The following is a 25,739-nucleotide window of genomic DNA, read 5'->3' as shown; positions in this document are numbered from 1 at the left end:
AAGATCTTTTTCCTAAAAAATGGGGAGAAAAGGGTTAAATTCGGGTCAGTACTTCCGACCCGCCCCAGAGGCTCGTCAAGCCCAAATTGACGTAAAGATAGTCGGCGCGCGCGTACTAACCCAGAGACTCCTAACCCGCCACTTCTAACTGGGCCACCCAATTCCCAAAACGTAACTGAGAACTAGACCCGTAAATCGGAGACAGGTTTCGAAACGAGAATGCAGGCAGAGGGTGGGTAGAGGCTTAATGGGCACAGCAGATCCCAACTCTCTCTCTCCCCCTAAAACCCTAGTCTTCTCCTGAATCCATCTAAGCTAGGGTTTTTCTGCAACTCCGCAAAACTCCCGCCTAAACATGGAAGGCATAGAAATGGACGATCCCCACGCCCTCCCTCTTAACGACGACGACGACGACATCTGCGCCTCAATCCTCACTCGCTTCAGCAGCTCCACGCGCGAGGACCACCACCACCTCTGCGCCGCTGTCGGCGCCATGGCCCAGGAGCTCAAAGACAAGAACCTCCCTTTGACTCCCGTCGCATACCTGGGAATCACATGCTCCTCCCTCGACGGCCTCGCCTCCCAGCTTGACCCTCCTGGTCACGTGATCGACGCCCTCCTCACGATTCTTTGCATTGTCTTTCAGAAAGTATCGGCGGCGATTATCGTGAAGAAAAACGACTTCTTGTCGGAGCTCTTGGTCCGTGTTTTTCGGTCGCCGTCGTTGACGGTGGGTGCCGCCGTCTCGGGATTGAAATGTATATCGCATTTGCTCATTGTCAGAGGCCGTGTCAACTGGTCTGATGTGTCTCAATTGTATGGATTTCTATTGAGCTTCGAAACCGACTCCCGCCCTAAGGTGAATTTTCTCACATTTTATTTGCCTTTCGAGTTCTTATGGTTCATGTTGATTGTATATCATAGAATTCAGATTATTCCGGTCATTTATTATATAAATTCGATGAATTTGAGGCTTATCAAACGACTATACGGCACAATTGTAGCATATTTTGGTAAATATCGATTGTTATGATCGAATTCAGATTTCGATTCTGTTACATGTATGTGAATGTGTGCTGATTGGATTCGAAAACAGGTGAGAAGACAATCACATTTGTGTCTTCGTGATGTGTTGCAAAGTTTTCAAGGAACGCCGCTCCTTGCACCTGCAAGTGAAGGGATAACTAACTTATTTGAAAGGTTTCTTCTTCTTGCCGGTGGGTCAAAGGCAGATGCGAGTGAAGGACCCAAGGGAGCCCAAGAGGTCTTGTATGTTTTGGATGGTTTGAAAGAGTGTCTGTTTCTTATGTCAATCAAGTGCAAAACCAATGTCCTCAAGTACTACAAAACTCTTTTGGAACTGCGCCAACCACTTGTTACAAAGCGCATAACAGATAGTTTGAATATACTTTGTCTCAATCCATTGTCGGACGTTTCTTCTGAAGTGTTGCTCGATCTATTGTGCTCATTAGCTCTATCTATCTCTACGAATGAGACTTCTGTGGATGGCATGACATTTACAGCTCGCTTGCTGGGTACTGGAATGGGGAAAGTTTATTCCCTTAATAGGCAAATATGTGTAGTTAAACTCCCTCTCGTATTCAATGCGCTCAAAGGTATGTAATGTTTTGTCCTCCATTGACTTTAGCAGCGTGTGTTTTACCTTCTTATTCGTTAAAGAAATCTTCTCTAAGTTCCTGTCTATAACTGTTCTATTGTAGAAAGCAAAACTCAAAAAGTTCTGTTGTGTTTTTTCTTTGATTTTGGCAGATGTGTTGGCATCTGAGCACGAAGAGGTGATACACGCAGCAGCGGACACATTTAAGAGTCTCATTCATGCTTGCATAGATGAAAGCTTGATCAAACAGGGAGTTGACCAGATTGTAATGAATGGCAAAAATGATGCAAGGAAGTCTGGCCCAACTATCATTGAAAAAGTGTGCGCTGCTATTGAAAGCTTACTTGGTTATCACTACGCGGGTGTCTGGGACCTTGCATTTCAAGTTGTTTCAGCAATGTTTGATAAACTTGGTATTACTTTTGATGTATCCGACTGTTTTTCTCTCATTTTTAACTGATTTATTTTTCAGTTCTTATTATCTCCATTTGATATAAGAGGTATAACAGCTGTTATCATGCAGGTGTATACTCTTCTTATTTCATGAGCGGTGCGATCAAGAGCATGGCAGAGATGGAGAAGTTACCTGATGAAGATTTCCCTTTCAGGAAACAGGTCTTTCCATATTATTGAGTTTTAAAAGATTATTTGTTGTCATCTTATTGATCCCTATATTGCAAACTCGTCTACATATGAACCTTAGCATGTACTATGTCCACTATTATCATTAACTAGTTTTGTGATTGCAAGTTAAACTAGTTTCATTTTTTTAAGATTGTTTGGAAGCATCTTGTGTGGTTCTGCCTTTGTTTACACTCAATTAGTGCAACATTTACTAATCTAATGACTTTATTCATATATAGTTGCATGAATGCTTTGGATTGGCTCTTGTTGCAATGGGACCTGAAACATTTTTAGGTCTTCTACCTCTTAATTTGGAGGCTGAAGACCTAAGTCAGGTGAATGTTTGGCTCTTTCCGATACTGAAACAGTATACTATTGGTGCACGTTTGAGCTTCTTTACGGAGTCAATTTTGGGTATGGTTGGAATCATAAAGGAGAAATCCAGAAAGGTATTGAACAGCTCATACTGATTGAATGCTAGTTGTTTAGTTCAGATGGAATTTTTAGTTATGTGTTATATTTTGCAGCTGGAGTCACAAGGACGTATTGTTTCATCAAGGAGTTCAGATGCACTTGTACACGCTTTATGGTCATTGTTACCTTCCTTTTGCAACTATGCTTCTGATACTGCTGAAAGTTTCAAGGATCTAGAGCAAGTCTTGTGCAGTGCTCTTCAAGATGAACCTGAGATTCGTGGAATAATATGCTTGAGCTTGCAGATTCTTGTTCAACAAAATAAGAAAATTGTGGAAGTGAATGATCTGTCTGACAGTGAAGTAGGTAGTGCCAGACATAGAGCTATGGCCAATTATACCCCTGAAGTTACAGAAGGTAACATGAGCGTGCTCAAGTCATCAGCACGCAAGTTACTACCTGTTCTATCAGGTGTCTTCTTGAATACCACAAAAGATGATGCCGGCTGTTTGCAGGTACTTCAGCATACTGTGGTTATATGTAGGCATGTGTTTTGTTTTGTCCTGCAAAATACTTGACAAGAATGCCAAATCCGCATTGATTTTGTATAGTGTACATATCCTACTGGTGCAACAAATTCAGTTTCCCTACAACTCATGCCTATCTTTGTTAAAACCATGACACGTTCTTTTATAAGAGAAAGAGAGGCGGAGGGGAGTCATCTTTTTACTTAAATGTATTAGGTACCTCAAAGTGAACATTGAGGAACAAAGACACATGAATAAAATGGAGCTGGCTTACTGTATAAGCTGCATCCTTTTTTTACAATATCAAACTTTTCACCTCTCTTTTTTTCTTCCTTTGACTTCCCTTTGTCCTTTGAATATATTTTCACCTCTTTGTCCCCTGATATTCTTGTCTTTTTCCATATTGGGTCCAATTTGCTGTTTGAGAATACACTTTTTGCTAGATACTTGTTTGTACGTTCATTATGGGATTTGTTGATAAATTTTGCATGATTAGTATTTTGTGAAGTTGAGAATAATTATGTTTGCACCTTTTACAGTCCACAATTGGTGAGTTTGCTTCAATATCAGATAAAGAAGTTTTATCAAGGTACTTTAGAAGTACATTGGTGAAGCTCTTAAAGGTTACTGAAGAGGCTAGGAAAGCAGAAAGCTCTAGAGATTTTAATACCACAAGGTACATCATTTTTTTTTAAGGAAAACTAATGAAAAGAGCTTGAAAACTTTGAGTTTTAATGATAAAGACAAAATAAAGGATAAAGTGAATAGTACCATGATTGACTTTTTAGTGTAAAAATGTGGTTTTGTCGTTAAAGTGAACAGTACCGGGTGCTTTTCGTTAAAGTTCCCTTTTTTTTTATCTCTATGATGTTTAGTTCTTCATTTTCACAATTGAGTTATTACTTCTCTATCTTAGCAGGATATCTGACCTGACGTTAATTCTTCCATCTTAACTGCAGGGCACAACTATTTGACCTGGCAGTCTCACTTTTACCTGGTTTAGATGCTAAAGAGGTTGATGTTTTATTTAGTGCAATAAAGACTGCATTGCAGGTTTGGATTTTTTTTTCCTACATCTGGTTATTTACTTTGTTTGTAGGGGATCTAGAAATGCTTGGTGAAAGGAAATGTTGCACTAAGTTACTAACTATGGCCTTCCTGGCTTCAGGATAATGAAGGTTTGATACAAAAGAAGGCATACAAAGTTCTTTCAATCGTTCTCAGGGTATGCAAAAGTTACTGATTTGTACGCTTTGAACGTTGGGGATTATCTGTATTAATGCTTTTGCACTGTACTTGAATTATTATCACCGGTCAGTAGAATATTTGGAAACATGGTTTACCAGTTCAAAGTCGTTTGCTTCACTGCTAATGTCATGTCTTAGTTAAAGAAGACATGGTTACAAGGGCACTCATATAATTTCTAGAATTATGTGCTGCTGAGCCATCTTTTATCTGTGTCGTGGTGATTTTTTTCTTTGCCCATCTCTTTTACTTATGGATCTTGTTGCTGGATGTATGGTCAGGACTGTGATTGGTTTCTTTCATCGAAGCTCAAGGAATTGTTTGATATTATGATTGAAGTGCTTCCTTCATGCCATTTTTCAGCTAAACGGCACAGACTTGACTGCTTGTACCTCCTGGTAGTCCATGTTTCAAAGGTATACATGGACACATTGGTTTTCCAAATTGTATTAAGATGCTCTGTGTAGTATTCATTATTTGAGTATTAGAAATAAAGTTTGCTTTAGGTTAAAATTTTGTGTGTAGCTATTCCATGCTTAAGAACTTAAATCTTTCTGTAGAGGGACACAGAGGAGAGGCGTCAAGACATCATAAGTTCCTTCCTAACAGAAATAATTCTTGCACTTAAAGAGGTACGTGGTTAAGCTGCAGCAATATCAGGTTTATTATGACATAAAAAATTCTTGCACTTGAAATCTAGAAGATCTTCCATTGCTGCAGCTGCTTGCCCTTGAAATTGATATTATAGTTTTCTTTTTCAATGCAGGCTAACAAGAAAACAAGAAATAGAGCTTATGATATCCTTGTCCAAATTGGCCATGCTTGTGGAGATGAGGAGACTGGCGGGAAGAGAGAAAACCTGCAGCAGTTTTTTAACATGGTACTGGATATTGTTTCGGACACTGCAGCAGTTTTTTTTAATGATATTCTTTTGGCTATAATTGGTCTTCTGTGGGAAAGCAGAAATTGATATAAATTTGCAGCATGTCTAAGCTTAATCTTATGGTCATAGGTAGCTGGGGGGCTAGCTGGTGAAACTCCTCATATGATAAGTGCTGCGATGAAGGGCTTAGCTCGGTTGGCTTATGAGTTTTCTGACCTTGTTTCAAGTGCCAGCAATTTACTCCCATCCACATTTCTCCTCCTTCAGAGAAAGAACAAAGAAATAATTAAAGTTTGTTCCCTTCTCTTTTGGATCAGCATTTCGGCGTTATCGGTTATTTTGAGTGCACTGCTTGATAAATCATTGACCTATTTGTTATTTCTTTTTTGCAGGCTAATTTGGGCTTGTTGAAGGTATTAGTAGCCAAATCACAAGCCGAGGGGTTGCAGTTGCATTTGAAAAGTATGGTGGAAGGCTTGCTGAAGTGGCAAGATGCTACTAAAACCCATTTCAAAGCCAAGGTAGTTTCCTTGTCAGTATGTTTGTGACACTATTCAGACACTGAGTTCAGTTGGTTTAATGAACTTCCCCAAGTTCTTATCACTTGCTGTTCAAAACCAAATATTTTTTTCAGGTTAAGCTTCTTCTAGAAATGCTCGTCAAGAAATGTGGGCTTGATGCTGTTAAGGCTGTGATGCCTCAAGAGCATATGAAACTACTTACGAACATACGGAAGGTTTGTTGATAGGCATCTGCTAGAGTGAATTTTCCAGGGGTACTTACTACTAGTTTCTGATCTTCTATTTTCTTGTTGAACACAGCTCAAGGAACGAAAAGAGAAGAAGATGGGTTCTAAATCTGAGGAAGCTAGATCTCAAGTGTCCAAAGCAACTACATCCAGGTATCACTCTTTCATAATTTAAAAGTTAAATACATGCGTGAGCACAACTCGCATGTCTGCATATTTATTCTTATTGTAAAGACATCACATATGTATCATGTATGTATTTGCCAATGAAATTTTTACATCTCATTTTTAACTCTAATGTTTTGAGATATATATATATATATATATTTTTTTTTAATCTTCATGTTCTCTAACATATTGTTATTTTCTATCTTCTTTTCAGGCTAAGCAGGTGGAACCATACAAAAATCTTTTCTGATTTTGATGACGAAGAAACTGAGGATAGCAATGCAGATTATATGGATGCCAAAACAGTCTCGGGCAGGCGTGGCAAGGCTTCCACACAGTTCAAATCTAAAGCATCTTCATTACGGTAGGTTGTATTTGATGTTCATATTGCAATGTTTAGATAACTACACTTTGCATCAATCATGGATCTTGGTAGCTAGTAGTGTTCGTTGGATCATATCTGATGGTCTAGAAATGTTATGATAAATAACACAATCCATTTTGATATCTACACAATCCAATTGCCTGAAATTAACTAACACAAATGTTTGAATTACAGAAGAACAAATAATAAGAACTTGCTTGATCAGCTAGAAGATGAGCCACTTGATCTGCTTGATCGGCAAAGAACAAGATCCGCACTCAGATCATCTGATAAGTTAAAGCGAAAGATGGATTCTGATGATGGGCCAGAGCTAGACCCTGATGGGCGCTTAATAATTCGCGACGAAGCAGAATCATACAAGGAAAAGCCATTTGAACCTGATTACGATGCAAGAAGTGAAGCGGATAGCCACTTGTCTGTAAACTCAAAGAAAACACAAAAGCGCAGAAAGACATCAGAATCTGGAAGGGCTGCCACCGGCAAAGAGTACGCCAGCAAGAAGGCTGGTGGGGATTTGAAGAGGAAGGACAAGCTTGAACCATATGCATATTGGCCACTCGATAGGAAGATGATGAGCCGTAGACCAGAGCACAGGGCGGCCGCAAGAAAAGGGATATCAAGTGTGGTGAAGATGACGAAGAAGCTGGAAGGGCAGAGTGCCTCGGCTATCCTCTCTGCTAAAGGCTTGAAGTTTAAAAAGCGGGTTCAGAAGAAAGGAGGCAGCAAGAAGAAAACTAGGTGAAGAGCCGACTGCTCTAGTTCATTCATGCTCATACAAAACCACAGGGTTCTTTCTTCTCTCTGCACCGGATAGTAACGAATTGTTGTTAGTTATATACAGTGGTTAATATATACATATTTTGTCACGCCTGTCACCTATGCTCGTGTATTCGAGTTGGCCCATAAAATGTTGGGTCATCCATTTCAGAAACCACTATGTCCATGGGTCTGTTTAGTGGTCTGGTTGAGATAGGTTGTGACCGGTTAAAATGGACTTGAGCCACCGGTGTCTTTAGGAACAAATGTGGTTTCTGTTTTTCTAATAACAAGCCACCTACAGATGAAATTAATCTTTGTTTCTGCAGATGAAAACGAATATTATATTTTACTGAGAAGAGCAAATGTTGTGGAAGCTTTTCTCCATTGTTGGCATTTGAGGACTGAATTGGAAGCTCCTAGCTAGATGGTTGTTTGGAAGTCCGTTGCGTACGTTTTCATAATAATGTACAAACCAGCATAGTTTGGTGGATTTCGATTGAAGATATTTGTCTTGATTTGAAGTTGTGATCAATAGATTTTCGTAACAGTCGCTAGTTGTTCCTATTTTTTTTTTTGGTCACGAAGAGTGGTTGTGACTAAATGCTTATTAGTCATTATAACCTGGGACAGGTTAAGGCTGGGTCTGCTAGGCTTGCTTCTCATGATATTGGGTGAGGGAATCGGAAAGGGGCTTATAAACCGGGCGGGCGGGCTTTTGAGCACACGGAAAGGGGGGAAGTGGGTTGAGGGTGCTTCTCAGCTATAGCACGAGCTCCCGTTCTGCGGCGTGGCGGCATGGCCGATAGGGGATTGGTTTCGAGTGTAGATAGGGTAAAATCTACAGGGGTCATGCAAGTAAATAGGTCACTTTCCTTATCTTTTGGATAAATGGGGTGGTTTAGAAGGCGCTTTCCAATCTACGGTCCCTCGGAATGAGGGGTTAGGCAGGTAATATGGGCCCTCTCCGCTAAAGGCTTGAAGTTTAGAAAGTGTAGAGACATAATAAAGAAGTTGGAACAGGTCCCAAGTATAATATCCACCGAACTGAATAACGGACTACTTATAACTACAATTTCAAGGCAAATATGTAGCAAAGGGGATTTCTGTTTCCCTGACTCAGAGTTATCTATGAAAATTAAAATTTGGAAAGAAGTTACAAGTAGGTCGGAACTCAAAGAACGTAAAGTCATCCAACTGCGGACTAAATTTCATTACAATTATCTGATCAGCCAATTACTCGTACAAGAAAACCAAAATCAAACAAGGCAACTATTGCCGTAGCAGTGATTCAATGACCGATGAGTACGATTCCTTTTAAGTTCTAACAAAAGGGTGGCTGTACGCAAACATACCTTCAGTACGATTGCAGCAAAGGTTGGAGTAGCACAGTAGATCTGTGTTTCTACTTGTATGGGGCAAACAAGACCGATGAGTTGTGGCCACCGAACCCAAATGAGTTAGACAATGCCACTTTAACGTCCAGTCTCTCTTTCTTTGGACCCACTAGTAGTTTGTATCCTGCATTCATGTGCTGACAGAATGAGAGGATTCCAACTACACTTTCATTGGACACTATATAGTATATACCAGAAAGGGGTGACAAGGGAACAGAAGACAACATACCACGCCCTCATCTGGATTTTCCAGATTGATATTTGGATGCATCCGCCCAGTTAACATGTCAAGAACTACACTTCAAGCCAAACAAACAAGTACTGTATATGGACTTACACATAGGCCCTGTTTGGCAGCCCGGATAAAGCATCGGATAGGATAAATAATACGGACCCAAGTGTTTGGCGTTGTTCCGTACTAAATAGCAACCGGATTAATTATACCGGATTAATTATACCCTCCAAAATTCTCCAAGATATTAATATTTTAATAAACAGTACAGGGTCATATTTGCCTCCGTCTCCAACCGAGGGCCAGAGGGCCAGAGGACTCGTTTTAGCCCTGTCATAAAAAACCATCTACAACTTAAATTCAAATCCAACGGCTAAGTGACGAGTAGGCGTTTACGTTTTATGTTTTTAAAAATGTTGTTAAATGTTTTTTTTTATGTTGTATAATTTTTATGTTGGTTAATGTTATTTAATGTTGTTTCATATTGTTTCATGTTGTTTCATGTTACTTAATTTAATTTAATGTTGTATAATGGCCTAGGAAGTTATAGGAAAAAAATAGAATTAAAAAAAATATGAAACCAATTTTGTAAAATAGAAGTTATATGAAAAAAAATATTAATCAAATTTTGTGAAATATAAGTTATAGGAAAAAAAATGGAATTTAAAAAGAATACGAAACAAATTTTGTAAAATAGAAGTTATATGAAAAAAAAAATATTAATCAAATTTTGTGAAATATAAGTTATAGGAAAAAAAATGAAACAAATTTTGTGAAATAGAAGTTATAGGAAAAAATTGGAATTTAAAAAAAATATGAAACAAATTTTGTAAAATAGAAGTTATATGAAAAAAAATATTAATCAAATTTTGTGAAATATAAGTTATAGGAAAAAAATGGAATTTAAAAATAGAAGTTATAGGAAAAAAATGAAATTTAAAAAAAATATGAAACAAAATTTGATTCATATGAAAAGGATAAAAAAGGAAAAAAAATGAAAACAACTACTAGCCGTTGTATTAAAAAAAATTCAAACTATTACTGTAAGTTATAACCGACAGCATTAATAAAACCTTTATTAATGATGTCGGTTACAACCGACAGCAATAAGAAAATTATATAAAAAAATAAAAAATAGCCAGCCCGGGGCTGGCTGGCTGGTCGAAAGCAACCAGCCCTTTGGCCCTTTGAAATTCCGTGGGACCCTCCCAGATTCCCGAGCCCTCTGGCCTAGCTCTCGGTTGGAGACAGTTTTAGGGCTATTTTCGACCCTCTGGCCCTTTAGACCCTTCAGTTGGAGATGGCCTAATCTCTTCCAAAAAGTATATAGTCTTATCTGAATTACATGTTTACAAAATCTCTTCCCCTAAAGAAAGAAAAACCATAATGTAATTTTTTATCACAAAATAAAATCATGACAGTAATGTAATTTTGAATAAACGAAATTTTTACGTTTTCATTTTTTCCTTCACCCACCCACATTAAAGCTAACATATAATCTAAATTTTTAAACTTGTTTCCATTTCTCTAGAACTTGTCTACCTTCCCTATATTTTCCAACAACAAATTCTCCAGCTCGTCGAGAGAGATGCTCTCCCTCCAACTCGTCGAGCTCTCTCCGTCCAACTTGTCGAGCTCTCTCCCATGGCTTTTCCGTCGATTTTGAAGCTACGATTTCAGAGATGTTCTACTTTCAATACAATTTCGACTCGTTTCCCACTAGTCCATTGCGAATTCGATCTGCAGAGGACTCTCTAGTCTGTTGAGATCGGAGGTAATTTTGAATCGTTTCTTATGATTGGATTGAATTGTTTCGATTCGCTTTTTTTTTTCTTTCATTTTTCTGAATTTGTTTTTTATTTCGTTTTCGAAGAACTGATTGGATTGATTCATGAATAATTTGTATTTCTATGATTTCAGAGATTTGAGGCTGCGATTTTGAATATTGGAGGCTACGATTTCATAATTTTGAGGCTGCAATTTCTGGTTGTTAATACGTAAGTCACAAATCTAAATTCTCTAAGTTTCGTTTTAAGTTTCGCATCGTATAGAACCCTAGAAACTCACAAATTGCCTCGTTTCAGTTCGTTTTATTTTTTTATTTTTTCTCTAAGTTTGGTTAGATTTACTGGGATGGAGTTTGGGTTAAAGTTGCAGCCTACGGTGTCTTGCCTTTTGCCTTTTATGGGTCCTTTATTGTTCACAAAATCAACAGCTGGTGGAGATAGCGAGGGAATTTAAGAGAGAGATGCTCTTGTTGCTACTTATAAATTAGAAAGTGAATGATTGATTTTAATGCCATGGCTATTCAGTTAATTGTATTTAAATGTGTATGTGAAGGAGTTTTCTCACTTTAGATAATTGTGATCCCCGACTCGTGATTAAACAGTAGTCCTACAATTCTACCGTCTCTGCGTGGATACTTGATTAATAAAGACAGGAACAGAGGAGGAGTAGTTGCTTTACATGTTCATCCAAATGATGTAGTTCTTTGATCACCTTGTAGAAATTTTGTACTTATAATCCCATTTCTCCTTGTAGGTTTATATATCTGAATAAAACCAAGTTTTTAGGTAATTAATGTTGAATTCATATTACTTCTTTCATTCGCGTATCTGAAAAAGGCCTGGATTAACTGAAAAAGTACACATCATGCCTTTCTTTTGGATGCTCGACTGTTGTGGTTTCCATGTTTTTGTGATTTCTAGAACATTAACCCTTCAGTGTATAATCCTATTCGTTTTTGTTCTCATTTATCAACAGATTGCTGAGGAGGCAATGATCCTATTGATTCAACGTTATCCTTTGATGTCAGTTCAAAGTTAAAAGTAAACTGAGGTATGCAAAGGTTGTATGTGTTTAACTACTAGTGCAGATGTTCTCTTCCGATTCTCATGGTAACATTTTTCAAGTTAGTTCACGTAGAAGAGTTGAGTCGTATAGGTGTTGTTTGAGCACTGCAGTCAAACTCATAGAGTATGATGGCGGGTCAAGGTGAGTGAAAGAAGGGAAACAAATATGAAATAGTTTACAAAGTAAATAATTTATCTTACATTGCCGGTCCCAAGCCCGGATAAAGGAGGAGGGGAGGGGGTCAGGTAGTCGACAGCCGGCACTCCATGATCACGTCGAATCCTTATTAGCCGACCCCACTTAGTGGGAAAAGGCTTTGTTGTTGTTGTAGATGAATTGGGGTGAAACGAATAGTTCTTTATAGGTTTTATCTACTCTTTCTACTTCTGTGGTATATGAATATGAAGTATGTTTTCCTTCCATTGTTGTTTGTTTGAACTAATTAGAATTTGGTTTTGTTAGTCGAGGGCTGTGGCTTACTCACTCACAGTCACATATATCTTTAGGATACAAATGTGGTTTCTGCAGATTGAAGGCTAATATTATATTACTGAGGAGCAAATGTTGGAGAAGCTTTTCTCCATTACCGGCATTTGAGGACTGAATTGGAAGTTCCTACATGGTTGTTTGGAAGTCCGTTGTTCATGCCTTTTCATAATAATGTACAAACCAGCTTAGCTCCGTAGATTTCTATTGATATCAACTTTGAGTTGATTTGTAGACGACTTTATCTTGTAGAAACAACTTTCCATTGATTTCATCAGCCTTATGATATTTCCGTTTTTTATTGATGATATTTTTAGATTTTAGGTAAGAGAAAGGCAAGTGTAAATGATAGAATGGAAGAAGTCTTTGATTTGAAGTTGTGATTAGTAGATTTTTGTTAACAATCGCTAGTTGTTACCAATTGAGTTTTAGTTACTAATTTTAGGTAAGAGGTCGCACTTGGTGCGATGGCAAGTGTCTTCGCCCATGAGCGGTAGGTCTCGGGTTCGAGACTTGGGAGCAGCCTCTCCATAAATGGGGGTAAGGCTAGCCGACATTCACCTCTCCCAGACCCTGCGTAAAGCGGGAGCCTTGTGCACTGGGTACGACCTTTTTTTTTTTATACTATAGCATATAACCACACACAAAGTGTGCATGAAAACTTTTTATTTTTGTTTTTAAAGTAGGAGAGAGGAAGAGAGAGAGAAAATGTTGGAGTGGGGAGAGAGCTTTAATTTATTTATTTTTAATTAGAGATTTGTTAGAACATGTAGGTGAGATTTAAAAAAAAAACAGCAAAATTTTGATTGTTTGAAATCACATGTAGGTGAGGGTTTGGTTAACAATGAATGTTCTATTAATATGTAGTTTATATATATAAAAAGAAGACAGAAAGGCAAACGCAAGATAATAGAACAGACGAGTTTTCGGTTTGCAAACTGAAATGGTCATCAAACCGTCTCTTAGTTTTAGAGATTAGTAAAGTGCAAACCAATATGTACGTACCCAAACTCCTAAGAAATCAGAAATTGCGGATCATCTGAAGCGGTCGGTTGCTCTTGCTTCTCATCCTCCTCAATATCAAAAGGAACATTGGGATCAATCTGCCTGCGTTTTGGATGATCATCTGCTGGCTCCGAAGATGAGGAAAGCCATTGCTGTTGCTGATCATATGCATCATTGACGATATCTGAGGATCCACGTGGACGAGGCCTCTTCCCAAGACTGCTCGGTGGTCTCAGAGGCAAGTGAAGCTGCTCCTCATCCTCCTCAATATCAAAAGGAACATTTGAGTCGGACGGTTGCTCTTGCTCCTCATCCTCCTCATCCTCCTCATCCTCCGAAGGTGAGGATCCACTGTTTTGGTTGCGCAATAGGACGTGCACGCCGCAGCGTTTAATGGGACGCTCTTTGCACATACGAATTCCAACTTGACAAATATCTCCCTGCAGGTCCTCCGTAGATATACTCGATGTCGTAACACTCACATGAGTTGCCTTTAGGTCCTTAATATGATGATAAAAAGCATTGGGGTAGAATCTCGTTCTGTTGATTGCAATCTCCATTTCACAACGAGGACCAAAAATCCGTGATTTATGATAAGAACAAGAAGTCGATGGTTCAAGAACAAAAGATACAGCCAACAATCCAGTTAACGTCTCCCCCACTTGTAATTTTAGAGGAATTTCAAAACGAAATTCACTGTCATATACTTCCCGCTCAGGTTGAATGGTTGTGGGATGGTTAGAGGTATAGTTGAACCACTTTAGAACTTCATTGCCTGGGTAAATAATTTTCAATTTAGGGCTATGATATATTTCCTGCAATAGTAGATATATATAGTTAACAAATTACAAACATTTGTGATCTGATCTCTCTTTCAAGTATCAACAAAATTAATTTTCATTTGAACATAAATTAAGAAGAAGAGAGACCAACCTCATTCAACCACTCGTTTTCCAACTTTGCCACTAACAACTTTGCCACCTCATCACCACTTAGTCCAGAGCAGTTACACAAGGTAAGCACCTCAAGCCTTGGGGGCAGTTTTGGAATTTTCTCCAATGATGTGCAATCATCCAGATGTAACGATTCTAGTTTTGGTGGAAGGACTGGAATTTCCCGAAGCGTCTTGCAATCCCTCAAGGAAAGTTTCATCAAGTTGACAGCTTCGCTAATACAATCCGGAAGGCTAACAAAATTGTTTCTCGACAGATTAAGTTCTCTTAATTCGGACCAGCAATCAAGAGGCACAAGGAAATCACTTTCTGATAATTTGCATCCTGAAAGATTAAGAGACAGCTGTAACCTCCGAGCCTTCTTTCCCTCTATTTCTGGGAAACTCTCGAGCCTTCTGCAACCTCCGAGAGGGAGAGAATTTTGAAGTTTATCAAGGAATCCAACTGAATCATGAACCTCGACCAAACTTGTGCAGTCACTTAGATCCAACATCCTTATGTTTGGGTTTCCGGATAAGTCGGGGACATTTTGCAACTCACAACCATTTGCAATCAAGCCCCTCAGCCTTGTGCAACCAGAAAGATCAAGCTCTCTAAGGGATCTCAATCCAAGTCTTGTTGCAAACCTCGTAAGCTTAGAGCACCAACTAAGATCCAAGTACTCTATGCTTCCGGATAACTCGGGGACATTTTGCAACTCACAACCATATGCATACAACTCCCTAAGCCCAGTAAGATACGCAATTGATGAAGGCAATTCTCTTATGCCACTTTCTCCTATCCACAAATGCGTCAGAGATTTCATCTTGTCCTTCTCTATTTCTGGAAATCTCTCCAGCCTTGTGCAACCGTTGAGATAAAGCTCTCTAAGGGATCTCAATCCAAGTCTTGTTGCAAACCTCGTAAGCTTAGAGCACCCACTAAGACTCAAAAATTCAAGTTTATCGAGGAATCCAACTGAATCATCAACCTCGACCAAACTTGTGCAGCCACTTAGTCTCAACTCCCTTATGTTTGTGCTTCCGGATAAGTCAGGAATTTTTTCCAAAAATTCGCAACCGCTTAAATTCATCAGCGTAAGCTTTGCAAAATTCTATAAAACCAAAAACAAAAACAAAACAAAAGTTCACATGCTTTAAAAAGAATATAATAAAACACTGAGTATTTCTTTGGGAGATAAAATATATGTTTAAATAATAATATGATTCAAAATAATTTAAAGTATGTACCTTAAATTCCTTCAGTTGTCTTATGCCACTGTGTGGCACATCAAAACAAACAAGATTTCTTGGATGAAAATTGGATGACAAATTGAGCACAACCGTATGTTTAATGAATGGTTCACCCAAGTCAATCCACCTTAAACTGTTGGGCAAATAATCAACGCGTCCAGAAAATTGTGCATTACGGTTTATAAAAATTTCAAGTTTTACCATCCCCAAGAAGCTTTCTGGATTCAAGGGTATCACATTCACATCTGATTTGAGCGACTCCACCACAATACGTCTAATTTTCTCTGTTCCCTAAGATGGAAAAAAATAATGAAATATTGTTAACAAATCATGTCGTTTAATTAACAAACATAACACAACCCCTGTTTTAAAATTTGTGTGTTCTCTGTTCAATATAATGCCAAATCAAATGCAAGAACATATATTCTACTTACTTGGTTTTGAGTTGGAACATCGTACACATCTTCATAAAACCACAGCCTGCTCCGCTTGCCTGGTTCAATGGGCGATTCTTCGTAAACTATTTGCTTACCCATTTTTTGTAGCAAGTCATGCATCAAAATCCGATTACCTTCAATAGTTATACTGGCTTTCTCAACGAGTACATCAATAATATCTTGACGTACATTGAGAGTTGAACTTCTTAATATTTGTAACACGTAGTCTTTATTTTCACCCTTAAAGAAACATGCAATGTCTAGGAAAACTTGTTGCAAGTCCTGATCCCAGGCATCATAAGTTTTTCGAAGTATATTTTCAATAATAGTATAAGGTTCTCCATTGTAAGAATCGTAACCATCCAATATAGCTTGCCAACGATCTATACATTTATTACGCAAATGAGAACCTATAACATTAAGAGCCAACGGAAGGCCTTGAGCATAGGCTATTGCACGTCGTGCGAGGCTCAAATAAGCATCTGGAGGTCTATTGCTTTCGAAGGCATTCAAACTAAAAAGTTCAAGTGCTTTGTTGTCTTCTAACTTTTTGACTTCATATATCCACTGACCTTCATAAAAATCTAGCAAACTTCTATCTTTTGTGGTTATGATCACTCTGCTACCCTCACCGAAACAATCGACATCAACCCAGTTTTTTATCTGCTCCAATTGATCCACATCATCAAGAATTAAGAGAATCTTCTTTTGCCTCAACCGATGCTTAATAAGGTTGATTCTCTGATGAAGATTGACAATTTCCCACTCTGTGCCACGTAGAATTGTAGATAGAAAAGTCTTTTGTAGTTGGATTAGGCCTTCACGTGATGTCGATGATTCTCTAACATCTCCCAGGAAACAACTACCTTGAAACTTATGAGCAATTGCATTATAAACAGCTTTTGCGATTGTTGTCTTGCCTATTCCAGATGTCCCCCATATCCCAACCACACGACGACCATTTCCATCGACACCTAAAAGATCTTTCACCTTTTGTACGCAAGATTGTATTCCAACTTGGTATTTGGGCTCATCCAAATACGTACCATCAAGTACTATGAGTAAGATATCCTTAACAATGTTGCTGATTAACGTAGCTTCATAGCTAGCAGTTAAAAACAAATCACACAATTAATCACTGAACTTTTTTTTTTTGGCTATATTTCAGAAAAATGTAGAAAAGAATGTAAAAACAAATAGACAGGAAAATTACACGATATTAATAAAAAAGTGTACTTGAATATATTTCTATGTTTCTATCCAAAATGCAGTAGTAATTAACTATACTGATGACATTATTCCAGGAAACTAATTATATAAATACACGGTAAGGGGAAGAAAGGTACGTACTCTCCTTCCTTGACAGTATGTCCTGACAAATTTGCTGCTTCTCTAAGAGCACTCCTCCATGCGACGATCTTCTCCTTATTGTCCTCGAATTTGCACTCAAGTGTTTTGAACTCGTCACCGAAACTACTCGTTTGATTTCGTACATGGGACGGATCCACCTTGTAAAAAACTGGCAAAACTATTTGTTGCTTTGATTGTCTACATTGAAAAATCTTGACGAGCTCGTCCAAGCACCACCTTGAAGCTGCATAGGTTTTAGAGAATATGACGAGAGAAATTCTTGACTCTTCAATTGCTTGGAGGAGCGCTGGTGATATTTCTTCTCCTCTTACAAGTTGGCGATCAATGAAGGTGTGGATTCCGTTGTCGACCAACGCCTTGTATAAATGATCCGTAAAATTGGTGCGTGTATCCTCTCCTCTAAAGCTTAAAAAGACATCATATCTCCACGAAGGAGTACCATCGATACAAAAGGAAGAAGAAGAAGAAGAGGAGGAGGGGACAAGTTGATTATTCATTGGAGAAATCCAGGTAAGCTAACGAACCTTTCAAAGGATTGATTGTGGATTCTGGACTGGTATTCGCGTCAAAGACTTCGCTCTTGCTATATGCATACTTATCTTGCTATGTAGGAAGCAGCAGTTTCCTACCACCTTCAATGTGAATGTGGGACTCTCTCTTGTCATGTTAGTCCTCATGCTTTTCACCCTACCTACGAAGCAGTTTCCTAGATACTAGCTACCTTTCAATGTGAATGCGGTCAGGTTGAAAGATAGGCAACTTCTTTGGAACTTCATTATAAAAGCGGATATTAATTTAAGCGTAATGTTAAAGAAGATTAAATTTGTAAAGTAAATTACATAAAAATTAACGATTGTGTTATTATTTGAATATTGATTAACGATTTAACATGTTTATTTTTTTATTAATAACATATTAATTAGTTTACAAATTTTATTTTTCAGGTATTTCCCTAACTTAAAAAGTGGAAGTTTCGTTGGAAGCTACTGTTTCCTATTTTTAATGGAACGATCCACCGTAATGGTATTCTAATATAAACACGTACGATTGAAAAATATAAAATTATTTGTTGACAACTTGACACGTGGTCTGTATTTTATTGATCATTGATATTTGTCATCATCACCCATGGCCTTTCTTCACCAATAACTTTATAATTCCAAACCATAACAATGTATTAGCCATAAAATATTGACGTGGCTTAACCGTGACCGCACAAAATAGGAGGGCATGGAAGGGCACCATAACTAAGAGGGCAGACAATCCAAGTCCCTTACTTTACTACCTTTCAATTTAATTGTGATAAAGTGAAAGGATTAAAGTTTGTTTTTTCTGTTACCGACGCGTTCTTTTTTTGTAAGCCAGATATTCATAGATCTGGTGATCTTGATGGGTCAATTCATCGTCCCATCACACTATTATTAGTTGGGAACACTCAACTACAATTATTCATTTTCTTGTTTCGATTACATGAGAAAATGATTCTCTTGAACAAATTCTTTCATGCAAAACCTATTGATGAAATGCAATTTCTTTTACATAAAAGCGTATGAATTAGTGCCATAAATCTGCAGGAAATCAAATTAACCACTGGCATGCCATCAAATGTACATGTTTGGATTTTTTTTATACAATAATATTTTTACACTATAAATCGACATCAAAATATTTATAAAATACTTGATAAAAATGCATAAAACACACGAAATATATATGAAACACATCGAATTCAAGTGTGCTAGTGTGGTTATTATTTATGACAAATTTTAGTATGTTGATGTATAACATCGAATCTAAGTTGACAAGGAATGATTTGCTTACACCAAAAAGAATTAACCATTCCTCATTTCACCATCTATATTACTTAAATGTGGTGAATGTCTGTCGTTGGATTAGTCAAACGATCAGTTGGGCTCAATATTCAAGCCAGAAAGTGGCCGACAGCCCACGTGGGCGGGGTCACCTCCTGCTGAAGCTGGCCGCGTATGGGAGTGTGCGCGCATCAGTTTCTGTGTTTGTGTTTCTAACGCATGGTTCTCCACTCGCAGAAGTGAGCCACACCACTAACCTAAACTCAAAATTTGGTCCGTATTTGACCCAATTTGAATTTTAACCTAAAATCAAATTTTAGGCCGAAGGGGGTAGAAGCCAAATTTTGAGATTTTGGAGTGTGTTTAGAGATGAGAGGTTTAGATTAAGTTACATAATAATCCAACTATAATAATAGATCAGCATAGAATTCGTCGTCTATAAAAGTCGAACTTAAAATTCTACATATAAAAGTTCGACAATATAACTTAAGTTGGGAAAAAAACAATCCAGACTTTCAATTTGGGGAAAAAGAATACAGAGTTCTAAATTTTTACTTTTTTTTGGTGAACACAGATTTTCATTTTGGTAACTTTGGTTACTCGTGACTTAGGAGAACCCCTAATCCCATACAAAAGTTTTGTTTGTGGATGGAAGCCAATGAACTAGAAACTAGGACAATCATGAAATTTTAATGGTATAATATGGTACCTGTAAAATATAGAAAGAGTTCAGCATCCTAGGGCTACTATAACACATACCAAATGTGTAAGTTACCCCATGTGAGATTTATTCTCAAAAAGTCTCTTTATGTGGCGAATTTCCAAATGTAACATGTGGGTAATACAAATCGGGTGACGAGAAGCACGTATGATCGTTGGGCTTCACGCATGCGACAATCTACTATGATATCATGAGGAAAATTGAGATTCAATCATAAAATCAATTAATATAAGAAGTAATGCAATTACTTATAAACACATGCAATATTATTTTTTTTACCCGATATAAGATTCATTCTCAACATCAATAAACCATTCAAAATTTAACATATGAATTTTCATTTATGCCCTTTCATCTTAGAAAATGATTAAGGATAAAATTTCACATATCTTCTGGATTGATGAAACGGTAATCATCTGAACACCTAGAGGCTAGATGAAACCTAACTTTTCGTAAACAAAGTTTCCCAGTCAACTAAGTGACTCATGACCCATTTGTCAAAAGAACCACTTGCAGGACATTTCTGGTTATATGCAGTATTGTATGGACAATGGACTCTCTTGTTATATCAGTCCTCAAGCTTTTCTTCATGATTTCTATAAAGCATTTTTCGGCATATTATTTTTTAAAATGAGAATAATTTTTGTGGCAACTTAATATCAACTGTAATTTATCCTTTTTTTTTTTTTACTGACGCACTCCTTTTTTCACCTCATATCACCGGCATGATGCTACCATGTATGTATGTCAAACCAATCTTGCACATAGAAAAGTTACTTGAAATACTGCAACAAAACCACTTTAGATTGTTAAGTAGTTTTTTTCACACCTTTTTTTTTGTACTCCTTTTTTATTTGAGGGCGAACTTTAACGCAATAAAAAAGTTCTTCATTTGTAACCAAAGGGTCACGAATTGGAGTTATAGAAACAGTTTTTTTGTAAAGTAAGAGTAAGATTGTGTACGATAGATATTCCTCCCGCGACCCTTGCAAAGCAGGAAGCTTTGTTGGCTTGAGACTCTTTTTTTTTTAACTCAAAAGTTGGCTCTAATAGAGTCTAGACTTGTTTCTTTTGATTCCGTGATTTGTTTGGTGTTAGGCCATCTCCAACCGATGGCTGGCCAGAGGGCTCGTTTTAGCCCTCTGGCCCTCCAAGATTCTCCAAGATATTAATATTTTAATGAACAGTACATGACCATATTTGCCTCCGTCTTCAACCGAGGGCCAGATGGCTCGTTTTAGCCCTGTCACAAAAAACCGTCTCCAACCGAGGGCCAAAGGGCCATAGGGCCAAACATAATTTATTATTTAAAAACTACAACTTAATTTTATTTAAAAATCATGTTGGTTAGTGTTGTATAATTTTTATGTTGGTTAATGTTATTTAATGTTGTTTCATATTGTTTAATGTTGTTTCATGTTACTTAATTTAATTTAATGTTTATAATGGTTTAGGAAGTTATAGGAAAAAAAATAGAATTTAAAAAAAATATGAAACAAATTTTGTGAAATAGAAGTTATAGGAAAAAAATGGAATTTAAAAAAAAATATGAAACAAATTTTGTAAAATAGAAGTTATATGAAAAAAATATGAACCAAATTTTGTAAAATATAAGTTATAGGAAAAAAATAGAATTAAAAAAATTGAAACAAATTTTGTAAAATAGAAGTTATAGGAAGTTATAGAAAAAAAAAGAAAAAAAAAGGTTTAAATTCATAAAAAAAAAAAAAGGTTTACAACGGCTAGTGGCGCTAGCCGTTGGAAGTTTAAATTCAAATTGTTATTTCTGTCGGTTATAACCGACAGAAATAATATATATTATATTATTTCTGTCGGTTATAATGAGAAACATTAAAAAAAAAATAGCCAGCCAGCCGGCCCTCCAGCCCTCCAGCCCTCTCCGATCCCGTGGGGCTCTCCCAGATTCCCGAGCCCTCTGGCCTAGCCTTCGGTTGGAGACGGTTTTAGGGCTATTTTCGGCCCTCTGGCCCTCTGGACCATTCGGTTGGAGATGGCCTTAGAACTTTGTCACACCACATGGGAGGAGACTTAGGCCATCTCCAACCGATGGCTGGCCAGATGGCTCGTTTTAGCCCTCTGGCCCTCCAAGATTCTCCAAGATATTAATATTTTAATGAACAGTACATGGTCATATTTGTCTCCATCTCCAACCAATGGCCAGAGGGCCAGAGGGCTCGTTTTAGCCCTGTCATAAAAAACCGTCTCCAACCGAAGGCCAAACATAATTAATTATTTAAAAACTACAACAACTTAAATTTAAAAACAACAACTTATATTTAAAAACTACAAATTAAATTTAAAAACAACATTAACTTAAATTTAAAAATTACAATGACTTAAATTTAATATCCATAATCTTCATCTTCATCATCCGCCATTGTAGGAGTATAGTCAGAGGTAAACAATTTCCGCCTAGACATAATTTCCTTTTTTTTCTTATCAAAATAGGCCTTACTCATTGGAGTGTAATTCGAAGTGTTCCTTTCCATATTCTTATCATCCATCTTTTCTTGTATTTGTTTGGCCCGTTCTTCATGTCTACACTTCCTTTCTTCCGCCTCAAGGGCATTTTGCTCCGCCAGCAATCTCAATGAGGCCGCCACTTCATGTTGAGCGGCGTAATCAGCATTTGCCTTGCCCTTTTCCCTCAATCTTCGGGCCTTGTTTCGTCCCATAGCCCAAGGTAAAGAACTTTCGGACGGAGTCAGATTTTCTACCCTTGTTTCTTGAATGGTAGGAGATCCATCTTCATTCATATCTACAGATGGGGATGCAGCTCCCAAAGGATCCACTCTACGTTGAGGTGGATCTTCAAATAACACCCACCATTTACAAATTTCCCAACAACCGTGAAACTAAAAAGGTTTTCAGCTGCCCTCCATATACAATTCCTCCGCTTGGCGTACCTAGAAAATATAATTACAAAAATTTTAGGAAATTAATTCATGAAATTAAATGTAATATAATGACGTATAATTACAAAAATTAAATGTAATATAATTAAACATTTAAAATTATTGAGACCCATCTATAAGCCTTGCAAAGAGCTTCATCTTCTTTTCGGGTCCAAGCCCTACCTTTCATTGCAGATGAGGCCATTTTTTTGAAAAAAATGAAGGAAATTTTGTAGGAAAATATTGAAAAAATATTGAAGGAAATTATTGAAAAATTGAAACAAATATTATAGATGAAGGAAATATTGGAAAATATATTGAAGGAAATATTGAGAAATATATTGAAGGAAATATTGAACAAGGAAATATTGAAAAATTATTGAAAAATTGAAACAAATATTATAAATGAATGAAATATTGGAAAATATATTGAAGGAAATATTGAAGAAGGAAATATTGCAAATGAGGTGAAGAATTAAAAGAACTTCACCATATTTATAGAAGAAAAGAAATGTTTAAATTAATAAAAATAAAAATAAAAATAAAAAATAAAAGCCCAACGGCTAGCTGACTCAGCTAGCCGTTATATTAAAAAAAATTCAAACTATTAGTGTCGGTTATAACCGACACTAATAGTAAATAAAATTTTTTTTTGCTTTGAATAACTATTACTGTCAGTTATAACCGGCAGAAATAGGAAAACATTAAAAAAAAAGCCAGCCAGGGGCTGGCTGGCCGGCCAAAAGCAGCCAGCCCTTCAGCCCTCTCCGATCCTGTGGGGCCCTCCTAGATTCCCAAGCCCTCTGGCCTAGCCCTCGGTTGGAGACGATTTTAGGGCTATTTTCGACCCTCTGACCCTTTGGACCCTTCGGTTGGAGATAACTTTATGTTCTTCCTCTCTCGTAATAAAGTCTACATAAACAATGCATATTATGGAAGATATTTCTTCCCATCCTATACAGCTGTGTAGTGATGGTGAGTATTACTCTTCCACTTGGTGACTTTCTTTTGAATCTGTAAACAAGTAGTCTTGTTGCTTCTGTTCACTGTTGTTGCAAATGAAGGTTTTGTTGTATAAATTTTGTCACGGTCAGGAATTGCCATGTATGTATTGCTTTGAGCCTTTGATGCAATGAATGTAAAGGGTTATTTTAGTACTTCTGTTCTGTAAGTCACTCGGGCTCGTGGACTCGAACACATGATCTCGGGTGTAAAAATAAACGCTTTTTCAACCGTTTTACATTATTTGAGGAACCAAATTAGAAATAATCTTCAACCCTAAACTGTTTTATATATTGAAATATGATAAATATATAAATTGCAATGATTTTTTACGTTTAAATAGTTTTGTAATTTCCAAGTCTATCATTTAGACAAAAAAAATACCCAAGGAGTACATCTATGAGAATTTGAACTTGGATTGAAGCTCCAACTCTTTGCTCACTTTCCACTAAACAAATTCTTTGGGGTTACATTTATATGATTTTTTTTTATTTCAAGAAGATGGTAAAACAACATAAAGTTCTGAATTATAATCGAATTTTAAGTTTATTTTTCTCAACCAACCAAGCATAAACCTTAGAAAGAAAAATTATGACAAAAAAAAAGGAACTTCCCAAACAAAAAAAAAAAGAAAACTAATGAAAATAGTTTGAAAATTTTGAGTTTTAACGATAAAGACAAAATAAAGGGTAAAGTGAATAGTATCATGATTGACTTTTAGTGTAAAATGTGATTCCGTTTTTCGTTAAAGTGAACAGTATCGAAAGTTTTTCCGTTAAAATTCCCCAAAAAAATGAAGAAAGGGGTATATAAGTAATTTGCCATGCTTTCAATTGCCAACGCAGAAAGACTCTAGACAATAGCAGCAAGTGAGCCGTGAACCCTTCTCCCTTTGTTCCCTCCCTTCGTTTTCTCTACTTTTATTTTGTATCGAAGAATAACGACGACACAAAATTCACAGAAACAGATTTTTACGAATAATCAAAGCAAAAAAAAATTAAATAAATAAATCGGAGAATAATGGGAAGAGAGGTTCCACAGCAACAGCAGCAGCAGCAAGTGGCGCTCGCCGTGGAGCAGCTGCTTGCTGTGAATCCGTACAACCCGAGGGTTTGCCTCGGAGGGGATCCAATTCCATATACTAGTAAAAGTGTGACATCATTTCAAAAAAGCTGATTAGATTCCAACACAAATTTACATTGAGACAACCAATATATGACATGCCTTTCGATGATTTTTACCCTTCTTTTTCATAACAATATTTACAGAAGTTTCATCATATAACCAATCACAGTGGAAATAAAAGAATAAATGAATCTAGCATAGTTATTGGTCGCATTACACTATCCCAAGGGCGTGATGCTTTCGTCGGATCATTGTTTCTTTGTGACAGTGCTCTGCATGCCACAAAGCCTCCCATTCCTCCAGTAATTGCATAAGAACAAGATTACTGTACGTGCAACTCTGAGTAAAACTAAGAAATAACATTTGCAAAGAATGGGAGCATTACCAAGAGGTATCATCACTGAATCTGAACCACCACAGAGCAGAAGGTCCATTGCGACCATCCAACCCTGCAAGTGTAAAAGTAAATATCAGTTAAAAGGACAAGTACAAATTCAGCAGCCATCACGAATTGTAAGAGTATTGCATCGAATATATTATAATCTCACAAGATCCATTGCTAGCATGGCAGAACCCATATTTGTGGTTGTGACAGGTACACCGAAAGGTTCACCTTCTTGTAGGAAAACCGTAAAGCTTCAATTGCATCATAGAAGACCAGTTCAATATCAAAACACCAAATTGATTTATCAAACATGACTGAAGTGATGAAAAACACATCAGATCTTGTCCCAAAATCAGATTTTGTGGATTTCCACCAAAAATCCAGTTCTGAAATCAGATTTTGTGGTACTGATACACTGTCTTAAATTAACAGATAAAGAACATAAA

The 25,739-nt window shown here is 37.1% G+C and overlaps 3 protein-coding genes and 1 long non-coding RNA gene across 38 annotated transcripts in view; 2 read left to right on the top strand and 2 right to left on the bottom strand.

Annotated features, from left to right (window-relative positions):
* The first annotated feature begins 196 nt into the window (after nucleotides 1–196).
* Nucleotides 197–7,918, top strand: LOC126607608 (uncharacterized). Its single transcript, XM_050275281.1, has 18 exons — nucleotides 197–859; nucleotides 1,097–1,616; nucleotides 1,771–2,031; nucleotides 2,142–2,233; nucleotides 2,482–2,691; nucleotides 2,770–3,171; nucleotides 3,723–3,859; nucleotides 4,143–4,236; nucleotides 4,352–4,408; nucleotides 4,710–4,844; nucleotides 4,989–5,060; nucleotides 5,195–5,308; nucleotides 5,441–5,602; nucleotides 5,704–5,832; nucleotides 5,946–6,047; nucleotides 6,133–6,212; nucleotides 6,442–6,591; nucleotides 6,787–7,918. Exons 1-18 carry the CDS (start codon nucleotides 356–358, stop codon nucleotides 7,352–7,354), a joined length of 3,789 nt encoding a protein of 1,262 aa, XP_050131238.1. The 5' UTR covers nucleotides 197–355; the 3' UTR covers nucleotides 7,355–7,918.
* A 2,605-nt stretch (nucleotides 7,919–10,523) lies between these two features.
* Nucleotides 10,524–13,000, top strand: LOC126607799 (uncharacterized). Of its 4 annotated transcripts, none has more exons than XR_007617710.1 (3): nucleotides 10,524–10,771; nucleotides 10,918–12,722; nucleotides 12,986–13,000. It is a non-coding gene; the product is annotated as an uncharacterized LOC126607799 (long non-coding RNA). The 4 variants fall into 4 exon arrangements; XR_007617703.1 differs by lacking the exon at nucleotides 12,986–13,000 and having other exon boundaries at nucleotides 10,918–10,994; nucleotides 11,761–12,740; XR_007617712.1 differs by lacking the exon at nucleotides 12,986–13,000 and having other exon boundaries at nucleotides 10,918–10,994; nucleotides 11,539–12,740.
* Nucleotides 13,001–13,169: 169 nt separating this feature from the next.
* LOC126607462 (disease resistance protein RPV1-like) overlaps nucleotides 13,170–25,739 on the bottom strand; it is a 147,080-nt gene continuing 134,510 nt past the window's right edge. For 16 of the 31 annotated variants that reach the window (XM_050275072.1, XM_050275071.1, XM_050275064.1 and 13 more), the window contains 4 exons: nucleotides 15,961–16,006; nucleotides 15,524–15,817; nucleotides 14,275–15,387; nucleotides 13,170–14,156 (listed from right to left, as the gene is read on the bottom strand). In XM_050275072.1, coding sequence (XP_050131029.1) covers nucleotides 13,350–14,156; nucleotides 14,275–15,387; nucleotides 15,524–15,817; nucleotides 15,961–16,006 — 2,260 coding nt within the window. In that variant the 3' untranslated portion in view covers nucleotides 13,170–13,349. Of the gene's footprint in view, nucleotides 14,157–14,274; nucleotides 15,388–15,523; nucleotides 15,818–15,960; nucleotides 16,243–25,739 lie in introns of all 31 variants that reach the window. The other 15 variants (XM_050275171.1, XM_050275267.1, XM_050275211.1 and 12 more) reach the window with 14 other exon arrangements.
* LOC126607777 (uncharacterized) overlaps nucleotides 24,945–25,739 on the bottom strand; it is a 68,235-nt gene continuing 67,440 nt past the window's right edge. For both annotated transcript variants that reach the window (XM_050275507.1, XM_050275501.1), the window contains one exon: nucleotides 24,945–25,357. In XM_050275507.1, coding sequence (XP_050131464.1) covers nucleotides 25,157–25,357 — 201 coding nt within the window. In that variant the 3' untranslated portion in view covers nucleotides 24,945–25,156. The remainder of the gene's footprint in view (nucleotides 25,358–25,739) is intronic.

The sequence above is a fragment of the Malus sylvestris genome, chromosome 2, assembly GCF_916048215.2.
Source record: "Malus sylvestris chromosome 2, drMalSylv7.2, whole genome shotgun sequence".
NCBI classification, from domain to species: domain Eukaryota; kingdom Viridiplantae; phylum Streptophyta; class Magnoliopsida; order Rosales; family Rosaceae; genus Malus; species Malus sylvestris.
Note: the sequence above shows the minus strand (reverse complement) of the source record. Positions and strands in the feature narration are given on the sequence as shown.